Here is an 11,960-nt window from a genome sequence, read left to right on the forward strand (position 1 = left end):
CCGGCACCGCCCGTACGGGGAGGGGGTGCCGGGATGCTCCGCTCGCCGCTGGTTTCGCTCCCGTGCGCTTCCAGCACAGCCCGGCCGGCGGCACGGGGCACTCGGTGTAAGGAAGCACAAGCGGGTCCAAAGGTGCTGTGTCAGAGCAATACAATACTTTAAGGTGCTCGCTCTAATTGCTGTCAAGCCCTTACCGTCCCTGAGAGCCAGCGGTGCTGAAATTGTCCCCTGGTATCAGACTCCCGGCATGAGTCAGGGAGATAAAATGGGGAGGTTCGGAAGGTGAGTCACGATAATTCAACCCCAGGGTTGAAAGGTTTATCCTTTCAACATGGCTCATCCCAAAGCAGTCTGGAGGTGAATGAAACCACGGTAGTTTCCCCAACTTTTGAATGGTTTAATTCAGCCAGATTAAGATTTTCCTGAGTCCTTTTCCTCTAGGTATGCAGGATTTGCTGGTCTGTTGAACCTCTTGCCCAGTTCTGGCTCTGGTTTTTTATATATACTAACACTGGCCTATGTATTTTATAACACATCCAAGCATAGTAAAAAAAATTGTTTATTAAAGCAGTTACAAGGTCATGTAACTCATTCTCCATTATAAATATTAGTTATTTTACAGATAAAACATCAAGTGTGATTGTGTAGGGGTTGGTTTTTTTTTTTTTAATTTTTATTTTTTACCAAAAGCAAAGTATTTTCCTCCCAGTTTGAACAAGTTTCTTACTCATCCACATGATCTTGAAAGTATTCATCCACAAGAGCAGATTTATCTTCTTCACACTCCTGTTAAAAAAAAAAACAACAAAAAACAGAAAAATATAAACCTTCCTGGGATGAACACAGGAATCATTAGGAGACTTTGAACAGTCATGCAGGAAAAAATCTGAGTGATCTCAGTGGTCCTTCATGACATTTGAAGGTTAAAACATTGTTAATTTTGAGAACCAAAGCAATTCTTTTATACAACCATTTGATCAATCTGCAGAGGGCAAGATTATATTAAAGAATTTCATTTTTATAACTAAATGAAGAAGCATTGTCACTGAAAGACTAAACATGGCTTATTTTGAACCGTTGCAAGAAAATAATTTATTAGCAAGGCAAAGAACATATTTATATCCCAACTTCTATTATGGATGCTTTCTAATTTTTCATCTTCTCGCCAACAGTGCCTTACCTTTGGCTCTTTAAATTCCAGATCTTCTCCGTACTGAATGGTGAAGTCGATGTGCTGCAGAACGATGTTGATGCTTTCCTCATCAGAGCGATCCAGAGGCAGGAATCGAACCATACCATAGTCATCAATCTGCACAAGGATGCAAAGCACGGTGCCAGGGACATGCAGAAATTCATTCTCAATCCCAGCACTCAAAGCCACTTCCTTAAGCCACTCTTGTCTGGACTTCTAAAATACCATTTAAAGTCACACTGCAAAGCAATGGCAATTCCCTGCTCGGAACACCTGGCTGCCAATCCTGAGTTCTACACAGCAGCAAATTCCCAAAATTGCCAACAGAAAAGAATTCCAAGCAAATGTATTGGCTGTGATCCAGATATCAAGTGTATCATTTCAGTACTATCAAGAATCTCATGGTAATCAGAAAAAATAAAAAACTGAGTTAAAAGGGGCAAAAAGTGAGAGTGAATTTTAGTAATGTACCTACCAATCCACATATAGATTTGGTCAGCTTTTTAAACCTTTTGCTTTTCAATATATTTGTAGAATCTTCAATCATAGAATACATATCTGGATCCAAGTACCTGGAAAACAAAGCCATCATCAGCACTGAAAGTCTGTCATTCAGAATGACACAAAAGAGCCAAGAGAAATTATTTACAGAAAAATCCAGAGATCAGTACAAACATGGAGCTATTCTTTTGACTCTGACTAAACTAAGCATCCTACCCAGATGTTTAAACACTATTGTTTGAAATAAACAAAATCCATCTTCTCCCATTCCAAAAGACTGTGTTTTAATTGTGGGAAAGATTAGACTCAACTTGCAGTGAACTTTGCCTCAGTATACTGTACTACAGAGTAAATAATTTTTTGGAACTTACTTTTCTATTTCCTTCTTGGCTTTCTTGCTCAGCAAATCCATTTTGGTCATGACGTTTATCTGTGGAATCTCCAACGATATCATTGCACTGAGAGCTGCCAGGATTCCAGAAATAAACTTGAAGAGGATGAAAAATGATGCATTAAAGTACAGACAAGCACAACACAAACACACAGGACATTCAACCACAGGCCAAATCTGGTCATGAACATATGGACACAAAGCCATATGAGGAATCATTCTCTCCTCTGGAAAAAGGAGATGCCAAGAACCCCCTCAATTTTTGGAGCCTCAAATATGGATCTGCCACTGAAAAGGGCATTAGGAAAACCCAAACCCTTCTTGGGATAGTTACTGCTAAATGGGGAAGGTGGCCTGTTTGCTCTGGGGATCTGAGAAAGCTCTCGTGGAATCACAGAAGAATTTAGGTTGGAAGGGACTTCTGGAGGTTATCTGGCTCCTAAAGCTGCTCAAACAGAAGCACTTCCAGGTCAGACCAGGCTGCTCTGGGGTTTGCCCAGTCAAGTTTTGACTCTGTGAGCGCCTGTCCCAGTCTGACCCCTCTGCTGGCTGTCTTTCCATCCATCTGGGGCTGTCCTTGCTGCAGGCTGTGTCTGAGGCAGCTGCTGACAGCAACCACATCTCCCCAGACCTGGCAGTTTTTCCTCTGGGCAAACCCAGCTCCCTGAATGGCTCAGACTTGTTGTTCTTTATAAAAACGAACTTCATCAACAGACTTCAAATGGATACCTTGAAAGATTCCACCATGAACTGAGAATCCACAAGGAAAACTCCACAGACACGGAATTCCCACTGCTGCAGCTGCTCCACCAACTGTTTCATCACGGGCAGGTGTGTGTAGAGCTCAATCTGACCTGGGGCACACTCAGGATGTTAACAGGTAGGAATGTGAAGAAACAGGAACAGTCCACAGTTATATGTAGACAGGGGAACTGTACTTAAATAAAAATTGATAAGGAAAGCACCCTCTTTTCAGGCAGCTCTGTGTTTGGGTGAAGTGGAAAAGAAATAAAAGGGGGTTTTTCCTCCTTTGGTCTCCAGTTAGGGTTAGTTTGCAGTTGCCACAGCTCATGATGCTACCAAACATCTGTGCAGTCACCCAGATCAGCCCACGACCAAGTTCACTCCTGAGACACCTGAAAGTGACTCTGACAACTGTTAACAGCTCAACAGAATGGGAATTATCACAACCAAATCTTCCAATGCTTATGAAGAGTGGTACCAAAACATTGGCATGTACTTACCTGGGCAATCAAACAAAACATAGTCATCCTCCACGTGCCCGAGGCTCTCCTCCAGCCAGCTGAAGTTATTGGCAAAGTATTCCATGCAAAACACCAAGCCACCATTGGGGCCAAACCTCAAGGACTCATCTTCCATGACATCGTCCACTTCTATCAGCTCACGGATGTCTGCGACACACAAACAGCACCGAGGGTGGGAGTGAGCTCTGCAGGCAGGGAACGAGCTCTGCAGGCAGGGAGTGAGCTCTGCAGGCAGGGAGTGAGCTCTGCAGGCAGTGTGGCAGCTGAGAAAACCAACAGCACTTCACAGCAGTGCTGGGGGATCTCCCTGGCACAGGCAGCAGCCAAACACAACAGGTTATGTTCATGAAACTTACACAAATGCCTTCATTCCTCAAGTAAATATATGCTAAATACTTCCTGGGACTTATTGGGGTGGGGTGGGAGGATCTTTTGAGGGTTCCTGGTGATTGTCTGGGAAGCATCTCATTCCCCAGATTTTCTTCTTATGGTCCAGGATCTTCTAATGAATCTCTTCTGAAAGTATTTCAGCTGTGTGGCCAGGTCAAGATGCACTTTTCTTATCATCTTTGTGCAGACACAAACACTGCTGCTGTTCTTAAAACTGAGGCATCTGCCGGTACATGACAACCACTGGTGCAGGTAACCACAGGGATTAAGCAGGAGCTGGCACAGGGCAAGAGCCACTGATGCAGGGAGTTATCCCTGGTACAAGACTGCATTAATGTCTGCCATCTCTGAGCACTATTGGCTACCAGACTAGAATTACTCACCGATTTAAGGACCGTACCCTATGGTCCTTACCCAGGGGCTCACCTGCCATGACGGGGTAGCTGAAGAGCTCGGCCGCCGGGTCCAGGTTCACCACCTGCACGGCGCGGCCCAGCGCCTCGCAGTGCTGCACCATGGTGGAGCAGTACGTGCTCTGCAAGGCACACGCGGCCGTCAGGAGCCGTCACGGGCCTCCCGCCGCCCCCGTTCCCCGCCGTTCCCCGCTCACCTTCCCGCTGCCCGCCGGGCCCATCACCAGCTGCGCGTACCGCGGCATGGCTGCGGCGGCCCGGCGGGGAATGGCCGCTGCGGCGCTCCGTAGCCCGGCCGAACCTGTGACGGCTCCGCGCACGGTCCCGCCCGCCGCGGTACGGCGAGCCGGCGGGGTCAAACCGAGCACGCCCCTCTCGCGAGACGGCGGCGCTGGGGCGGGCGCACGTGCGCGCGCGGTGAGGGACCGGGAGCCGCCGCGGCCCGAGGGGCCTCCGGTAACACCGACAGCGCCCCCGGGCCCGCTCCGCTCAGCCCCCGCCCGGCGGCTCCCACACGCGCCCGCTCCCTCTCCTCCGGAGCCGCGGCGCTGCCGCCCCTCGCAGGGATCCCCCCCCGGTGCTTGTACCGAGCATCCTCCCGGCGCCCTCCGTACCGTCAGTGCCGGCACAGCCCCGCCCTGCGAGCCCGCCCCTCCTCAGGTACCCGAACCGCATTCCCCCGGCTCCCCCCATCCCCTCAGCTCCCCCATCCCCTCCATTCTGCCCTCACGAATCCCCCCCGCTCCCCCATCCCCTCAGCTCCCCCATCCTCTCCGTTCTGCCCTCACGAATCCCCCCCGCTCCCCCATCCCCTCAGCTCCCCCATCCCCTCAGCTCCCCCATCCCCTCCATTCTGCCCTCACGAATCCCCCCGATCCCCCATCCCCTCAGCTCCCTCATCCCCCCCGATCCCCCATCCCCTCAGCTCCCTCATCCCCTCCGTTCTGCCCTCACGAATCCCCCCGCTCCTCCATCCCGCCGTGCCCGTGATCCCCGCCGTGTCCGGTGTCCCAGCACCCTTCCCCGAGCCGCCCTCGCTTCTGCCCCCGCACCACCGAGCACCCCCCGCGCCGCTCCGGGGTCTCACGGGCAGCAGCATCCTCACCCACACCGTGTCCGTCTGTCCTTGTCCCCCTGTCCTGAACCCACCGCCTCGGGAATTCTCCCTCAGCCTTCCTCACTGCCCAGCTCGGCTGGTGCGGCATCCCAAGCTCCCTCGCACATCCCCTGTTTGTTCCCACCGTCCTGGGGGATTTCTTGTGTGTTCCACACTCTTTCCTTGTTGACTCCTGCCTTCTAAGCGCCTTGCTTGAAAACATGTGTGTAAACCACTGTTAAGTCCATTAATGGCTTGAGTTTGCTTTCCTTTTTTATGCTCTGTTTTTTTTTTTTTCTTTCCCAGTGTTCTTGGATCAGGTTGTGACTCTTCAGGCACTGGTTTAAATGACCCCTTTCCTTTGCTAATATGCAAGAGGTACCAGCCCCCAGTGCCCTGCTGTTCGTGTGCCACTGATTTATCATGATCCTTCACTGCATTTCCTTAACCCAGTGTGTTCTCTAATTCCATGTGGGTTTCTGAAAGATTTTTCTTCATTTTATGGCGCTTTGGCTCCTTTCCCCCTTAGGTGCTAGAACTCCAATACTGCTTGGTGTCCTTTGTAGCAATTTTCCCCATGTTTTCATTACTTTTGACCCCCATTTTCCTCTCCCTGATCTCTCACTCCCTTTTGACCCTTATCCCTATTTCCTCTGGGATTCTTGATTTGGGAGGGCTGTGAACGACTCAAACCCAGAGCCTGGGTGCTGACTCTGTCACCTGTGCCCCGCAGGCCTGTGACATGGCCACGGACGTGGCCGAGCCCGTGCTCCCTGAGTGCAGAGGGGACGGCAGGAGCGGTGCCAGGCCCGACGCCGATTACCCCCTGCGGGTCCTCTACTGCGGAGGCAAGTCCTGGCACAGGGGGGCACACATCTCTTCCTGCAGGAGGCCGCTAGCACAGCGTTGCTACGTTTGGGGTCACTGTTTATTGCCGTGGGTCTTCAGGGCAGTCAGGACTTGGTGAAGCGAAGGAGAGACCTTGGCTCTATTTCAGAAGGCTGGTTTATTACATTATGATATATATTACATTAAAAAAGACCACACTATAACTATACTACAAAGAATAGAGAGAAAGATTTATTAGAGGGCGAGACAGGAATAGAAAGGAATGAATAACAAAGTTCTGTGACTCCCAGAGAGTCCGAGAGCTGCTGCCTCCTCGATTGGCCACCAAGCAGAAACATCCCACACTGACCAACCGAGGAAGCACCTGCAGCATTCCACAGCAGCAGATAATAAATTGTTCACACTTGAAGCTGAGGCCCTTCAGCTTCTCAGGAGAAGAAAATCTTAGCAAAGGGATTTTCACAAAATATCACAACTACAGCACAGAAAAGCTCTGAGCATTAGTGTGACAGCCAGAAATGGAATACATTGAACTGCAGTGTTCTTTACTCGTTCTGGTTGTAGTTTTGTGGGTGAAATTTAAAGGGAAGTAAATTGTCTTGACAGGTGTGTTTTTGGATAGGAATGTCATTTTGCTTCAGGGTGGAATACAGCAGGAGACAGCCTTGTTGTGCGTGAAAATCTGCACAGTTGGTTTGGCTGTCCCCTCTTTGGGACACTGGCAGCTCTTGGGGAAAGGAAAGCTGACCAAACCACCTGGTGCTTTGTTCAGTGTCTCTTTTGCCTCAGGTAGAAGTGCTGTTTTGTTCTGTAGCTTTTCCCATCCTTGGGCTTCTCCTCCCCTTCCCTCAGTGACTGGCAGCTCTTGCTGTGATGGTTTTACCCTAATGCAGAGCGTGTGAGCACAGGTTTAATGAGAGAGGAATTAAAATGTGGAGTGGCAACAATAAAGAAATATTTTTGAGTCAGTGTGTGGTTATAACCAGAAGTTATGTAAGAACCCATCCCTGACTTTGAAACACCACTTGGAATTTAATTACTAAGGCTGTAAGTAAAAAGGTGAAAAGTAAAAAATCCCTTTTGTAATCTCTTTTTTTTTTCCCCCCTTCTTTCTCCAGTCTGTTCGTTGCCAACAGAGGTGAGTTAATTTTTTGTTGTCCAAATTTCCTTCTGTCCTATTATGCCCCACTTTGGTGTATTTGTGATGTATTTTGTCATTCCTCCACTAACAACATCCATATGGATTTTCTCTAGTACTGTGAATACATGCCTGATGTGACTAAATGCAGACAATGGTTAGAAAAGAACTTTCCAGATGAGTTTGCAAAACTTACAGTAGGTAAGAGTCTTTTCTATTTTCTAACTGGTATGTGTCCTTGGACATATTTGGAAATATTTGAGCTTGTCCAGTTCTTATGTCTTCCATTTTCCTGCTGTGTCATGTGAAAGTTAATGCTTTGGATGCTCTGAAATAGGTTTTATAATGTCAGAAAACACTAAATAATCAATTTGTAGTTTCATTAATAATATTTGAGCTTGTTTAAGGTTCCTGTCATGAACAGTCATCCATGCACTTGTTTCCCATCCGAGTTAGGTTATTGGATTTTATCTTTCCAGTCTACAGTGGATGGCTGGAGGAAAGGCCATTAAAAATGGGGAACTTATTTGTTTGCATTTGGAATTTCAATATTAACATTATCATTAATTCCTGTCTCTCTGTGCAAGAGCCTTTATTGGAATTGTCACAGTAGCTTGGAGCTGAGGCTTTTTTGGAGTCTGATTTGCACAAATACTGTAATGAAGATGTAACATGCCTCAGTCAAAAGGCTGCTGCACTTCAGCATAGTTTACTGCTTTAGCAAAATATCACTTTACTTACTTTCTGTTCCTGTAAGGCTGTGGGTGTTTGATCACTAATTCTGTTCTTTTTCCCCTCACTCCTTTCTGCTGCATTTAAGAAAATTCACCTAAACAGGAAGCTGGGGTTGGAGAAGGCCAAGGAAATGTGGGAGGAGGAGAAGAAGAGGAGAAGAAGAAGCAAAAGAGAGGCAAGGTCTAAATAGTTGATTGTGGTACTGATTTCAAAGCAGTTTGGGGCATCCCTTTCCCACCTGCTGGTCTGGAGCAGAGCACAAATTCCTTACATTTTGGTGGCTAGCTCTGGAATATAGGGAATATATAGGGAATATCTCCCTCCCTGTGGTCTGTGCCAATGGAAATGTTGGACAGGAGGGACAGGCAGGGAGAGGTGATCTGCCTCCTGTGCCCCACTGTTCCTGTCACCACTGTCACACTCAGGGAGCAGTTCCTCCCAAGCTGGAATCAGCTGGCATTTCTCCCGGAATGCTGTGCCCTGTTGAGCAGCACTTTATGGGCTGCTTGCAGAGTGGAACAAAGGCTGCTTCCCTCTGGTAATGCCTCATGACTCTGCTCTGCCTTTGTTCCTTCCACCTCTCTGTATTCACGGGACAGGATTTGGTTTCGTGCTTTCAAATCTGTTACCTGTGTCTCCATCAGCAGTGTCAGCAGCTGTGTCTCCATCAGCAGCTGTGTCTCCTCCCAGCAGTGCTAAGGAAAAACATTCTCAAAACCCAGCTTTGGAAGATACAAAGTTATGTGGAACAGCTTAAACACACTTTTATCTTCAATCGTTGGAGCTCTTTCTGCTGAATTAATTAACATGCTTTCCACCATAAATCAGAGGTCTGGAGTTGTTAATATGTATTTGCCTGTGCAGTGTCAGTTGTGTGTAATGCTCCAGAAATTATGGTTAATACCCAGTAAGTTTTATATTTTATGCCACATATATTTTTGTTTTAATTTTGGTATCTTGGTGACCAGTTTAATTTACCTTCTCAGCAGGCAGTGTCTAGTAACAACAGTAATTCATGTTCTGTAACTTGGATGCTTTTCCCAGAGATTTCAGGACATTTTATTCCAATATTAATTTGTTGTGAGGGGTGGGTATGATTAGTTTTCAGTCTGGTATTTGGTTCTAAAATGAGTGTTTAAAATATTTGGTGATTTTTCTCCTAGAATCTAAAGTTTCATGAAAACTTACAGCATGGTGTTAAGTAGGACGGTGTAAGAGTGACCATAAGAGTGTGAGGGAAAACAAGCCCAAAAACAAGCACAAAACAGTGTCTCTTCATGAGACACTGCTGAAACTCACTGAAGGAAATTTAAGGCAGAAATTTACTGTCTTAAAATTATCAGACACCAGTTTATAATAAAACAGAATTGAAAGTGCCGCGTGTTAGAAACAGGAACAGTCACAGGGGTTGGTTTACTTGTCATAAATTCTTTAGGTTTTCATGCTGAGAAGGCTCAGAAACATGAAACTTTGCTTAGCCTGGAATAACATGGTGACTGTACACCGAGTTAGCTGAGATCTTAATCTGGCTTGAAGAATCCTAATGAGTGGAATGGATCTTTTGCATGCTTTACTCTGACTCAGAAATGCCTGCAGTGGGGAGTGTTCCCACAGGCTGGCCTAGGAACAGGCAGGGGGAAAGGTGCTGGCTGTTGAACGGGGTGGGGTTGGGGTGCTGGGGCTGGCTGCTGGCTCACGTTTCCTTGTCTGGTTCACTGTGGGGTCGTGCACAGGTGTCCAGAATTTGATCTGCTCTTTAACCCAGCAGCCTGGGGGAAGCAAGACCTTGTGGCCTCAGGAAATGGGCATGAGCAGCTTGCTTTGCCTCAGGCACAAACCATGAGCATGTTAAAATAGTTATGGGAAATATCGAAGAAAAATTTCTTTCTAGAATGATGTAAATGTAGAGCAAACACAGTGATTGGTCGAGTGTGGGGAAAAGCCCTTTTATTGCTGAGTGTAGTGGGGGTCTGCTGTGCAACCTGTGCTTGAGTGCACATTTGACATGTATATATTATTTCCCATAATACTGGATTTTGATGATCTGGGATCCTTCTTAAATAATAGTAAATCTCAGACAATGTGCAAAATACATTTTTGTTTACCAGCAGTGTTGGGGAGCTAACAGTTTCTTTGTTTATAGGGGCAAAATCTGACCTTGTATGCTTTTTTCTTTGATGAGCTATGACATAATTTAATTTATCATGTAACCTTATGCTCTGTTTTAAAGGTGGAAGAGGTCAGATAAAACAGAAGAAGAAGACTGTACCACAGAAAGTTACGATAGCTAAAATTCCCAGAGCAAAGAAAAAATATGTCACGAGAGTGTGTGGCCTTGCCACATTTGGTGAGTTTGGGTTCTCCTGGTATTGGATGTGCCTCTCTTTAACCTCATGATATTTCTTCTGGTTGTATTCCACTGGGGAATCTGCTTCCAGCTGTGAGATGGAAGTCCCAAGGTGCTTTCAGCAGTTCCAAAGCATGACAAAGGTACCCTGACTTCCCACAGGGATAAATTATTAAGGTACTCATTGCCATGATTTTTCAGACAAAGAGGGCTACAGGTTTTTTTGAAGACTCACCTCAACAGAACATGTAGAGGACATCCAGCAATTTCTACCTTGAAGCATTTGTAGATCTGTAGAGTCAGATGTTTTGGGTGTAAACAACAGACTTGGCTTTCAGTGGAAGCCCTAGCAAAGCTTCATCTGTAAGGTGCCACTACTTTTTCAAGTTAAAACAAGATTTTGGCTTTAATCTTGAGAAAATACTTTCATGACAACAACTGTACTTAAATTGTTCATTTTCCCCTGGGCAGAAATTGATCTTAAGGAAGCACAAAGGTTTTTTGCTCAGAAATTTTCCTGCGGTGCCTCAGTAACAGGAGAAGATGAGATCATCATTCAGGGGGACTTCACAGATGACATTATTGATGTCATCCAGGAGAAGTGGCCTGAGGTAACACACCTTTCTTTCTCTCAGGAAGACACACACTTTTCCACACTAGCCTGTGATTTGCCAAGGATTTTGGAAAAGGGTTTCATCTTTGGCAGCACAGATTGGTGCACAAAAATAAAAGAGCAGTTGTTGCATTCCCACCCTGCAGTGAGGGAGGCATGTCAGAATAAATGCAGCTGTCAAATATCTGTGCCTTCTTTGTGACCATTTCTTAACAGTGAGTGTCTAAGTATTCTTACATTGCCATCCTATTTTTCAACACCTCGTAAAATATTGCAAAATTAAAACAAACATAAAAGCCCCAAGCCCCACACATTTGTGCTTCAGAAGAGATCAGCCAGTGTGGGCTGGACTGAAATTTAAAGCTGAGAGCTGTAATTGCAAGGGCTTTCTCTGTCTTTCCATTGTCCTGGCATTTCCCAAGTGGAATTCTTTATGGTTTAACTCCAAAGGGCTGTCTTTATTCCCAGCCCTGCAGGCTCAGCTGTGTCCTGTAAGCACGTGTCACTCACCCAGGATTTACAGCAGGGGATCTGGAGTGGGGCTGTTCACTTCTCCCACACTTCACTGCATTTACAGGGGTGCACATTGAGGGAGGAATGTAAGAAGAAAATCCTTAATTCGCTGTGTTGTGGCTTTTTCTCCCTAGGTGGATGATGACAGCATTGAAGATCTTGGAGAAGTCAAGAAGTGATAGTGGAGGACTACCTTTATTTAATTATATGGTTATAAATGATATAGCAAAAGTGAGGCTTCTAAATCCATTTGCTCTGCAGTGAAACTGTGGAGAACCCATGTCCTTGGCATTCTCACTGTTCTGTATAGGCTGCTTGGTTTTCTTTTTTGTTTTGGTTTTTTTTTTTTTTTTGTGATATTTGCCAAAGTTAAATTGGGGTTCTACCATGCCTAAGCATGAAGTAGATTTAAATAAAATTACTGTTCCTCACTGAATAGTTTCTGATGTTTTTTACATCTACTTTCCTCTACCTATCTTATGGGAAAATTTAAAAGAATTTTAACTTTAATTTTTTT

General features: G+C 46.0%; 2 protein-coding genes across 3 annotated transcripts; one reads left to right on the top strand and one right to left on the bottom strand.

Moving 5' to 3' along the window:
* Positions 1 to 547: 547 nt before the first annotated feature.
* Positions 548 to 4,502, bottom strand: GPN3 (GPN-loop GTPase 3). The gene is made up of 8 exons (XM_038152805.1): positions 4,350 to 4,502; positions 4,166 to 4,274; positions 3,329 to 3,496; positions 2,814 to 2,938; positions 2,065 to 2,180; positions 1,668 to 1,764; positions 1,181 to 1,309; positions 548 to 786 (listed from the first exon to the last, which is right to left on the bottom strand). The coding sequence occupies exons 1-8, from the start codon at positions 4,395 to 4,397 to the stop codon at positions 724 to 726; spliced, it is 855 nt and encodes a 284-aa protein (XP_038008733.1). The 5' UTR covers positions 4,398 to 4,502; the 3' UTR covers positions 548 to 723.
* An 8-nt stretch (positions 4,503 to 4,510) lies between these two features.
* DENR (density regulated re-initiation and release factor) lies at positions 4,511 to 11,881 on the top strand. Of its 2 annotated transcripts, XM_038152804.1 has the most exons (9): positions 4,672 to 4,812; positions 5,555 to 5,626; positions 5,982 to 6,096; positions 7,216 to 7,235; positions 7,352 to 7,436; positions 8,056 to 8,145; positions 10,201 to 10,317; positions 10,789 to 10,928; positions 11,578 to 11,881. In XM_038152804.1, exons 2-9 carry the CDS (start codon positions 5,618 to 5,620, stop codon positions 11,620 to 11,622), a joined length of 621 nt encoding a protein of 206 aa, XP_038008732.1. In that variant the 5' UTR covers positions 4,672 to 4,812; positions 5,555 to 5,617; the 3' UTR covers positions 11,623 to 11,881. The 2 variants fall into 2 exon arrangements, with proteins under 2 accessions (XP_038008731.1, XP_038008732.1); XM_038152803.1 differs by lacking the exon at positions 5,555 to 5,626 and having other exon boundaries at positions 4,511 to 4,812.
* Positions 11,882 to 11,960: the final 79 nt, after the last annotated feature.

Source organism: Motacilla alba, chromosome 15 (assembly GCF_015832195.1).
Source record: "Motacilla alba alba isolate MOTALB_02 chromosome 15, Motacilla_alba_V1.0_pri, whole genome shotgun sequence".
Lineage (NCBI taxonomy): Eukaryota > Metazoa > Chordata > Aves > Passeriformes > Motacillidae > Motacilla > Motacilla alba.

What these genes read in the sequence shown, in the direction of transcription:
- DENR (XM_038152804.1), top strand. An exon ending in GAAGAAGAAGCAAAAGAGAG is followed by an intron (nt 8,146 to 10,200) that starts GCAAGGTCTAAA and finishes TCTGTTTTAAAG; the next exon opens with GTGGAAGAGGTCAGATAAAA. An exon ending in TCCAGGAGAAGTGGCCTGAG is followed by an intron (nt 10,929 to 11,577) that starts GTAACACACCTT and finishes TTTTCTCCCTAG; the next exon opens with GTGGATGATGACAGCATTGA.
- GPN3 (XM_038152805.1), bottom strand. Translation starts at nt 4,397, where the DNA reads ATGCCGCGGTACGCGCAGCTGGTGATGGGCCCGGCGGGCAGCGGGAAG. An exon ending in GCCAAGAAGGAAATAGAAAA is followed by an intron (nt 1,765 to 2,064) that starts GTAAGTTCCAAA and finishes TTTGTTTTCCAG; the next exon opens with GTACTTGGATCCAGATATGT. An exon ending in TGGAATTTAAAGAGCCAAAG is followed by an intron (nt 787 to 1,180) that starts GTAAGGCACTGT and finishes TTTTTTTAACAG; the next exon opens with GAGTGTGAAGAAGATAAATC.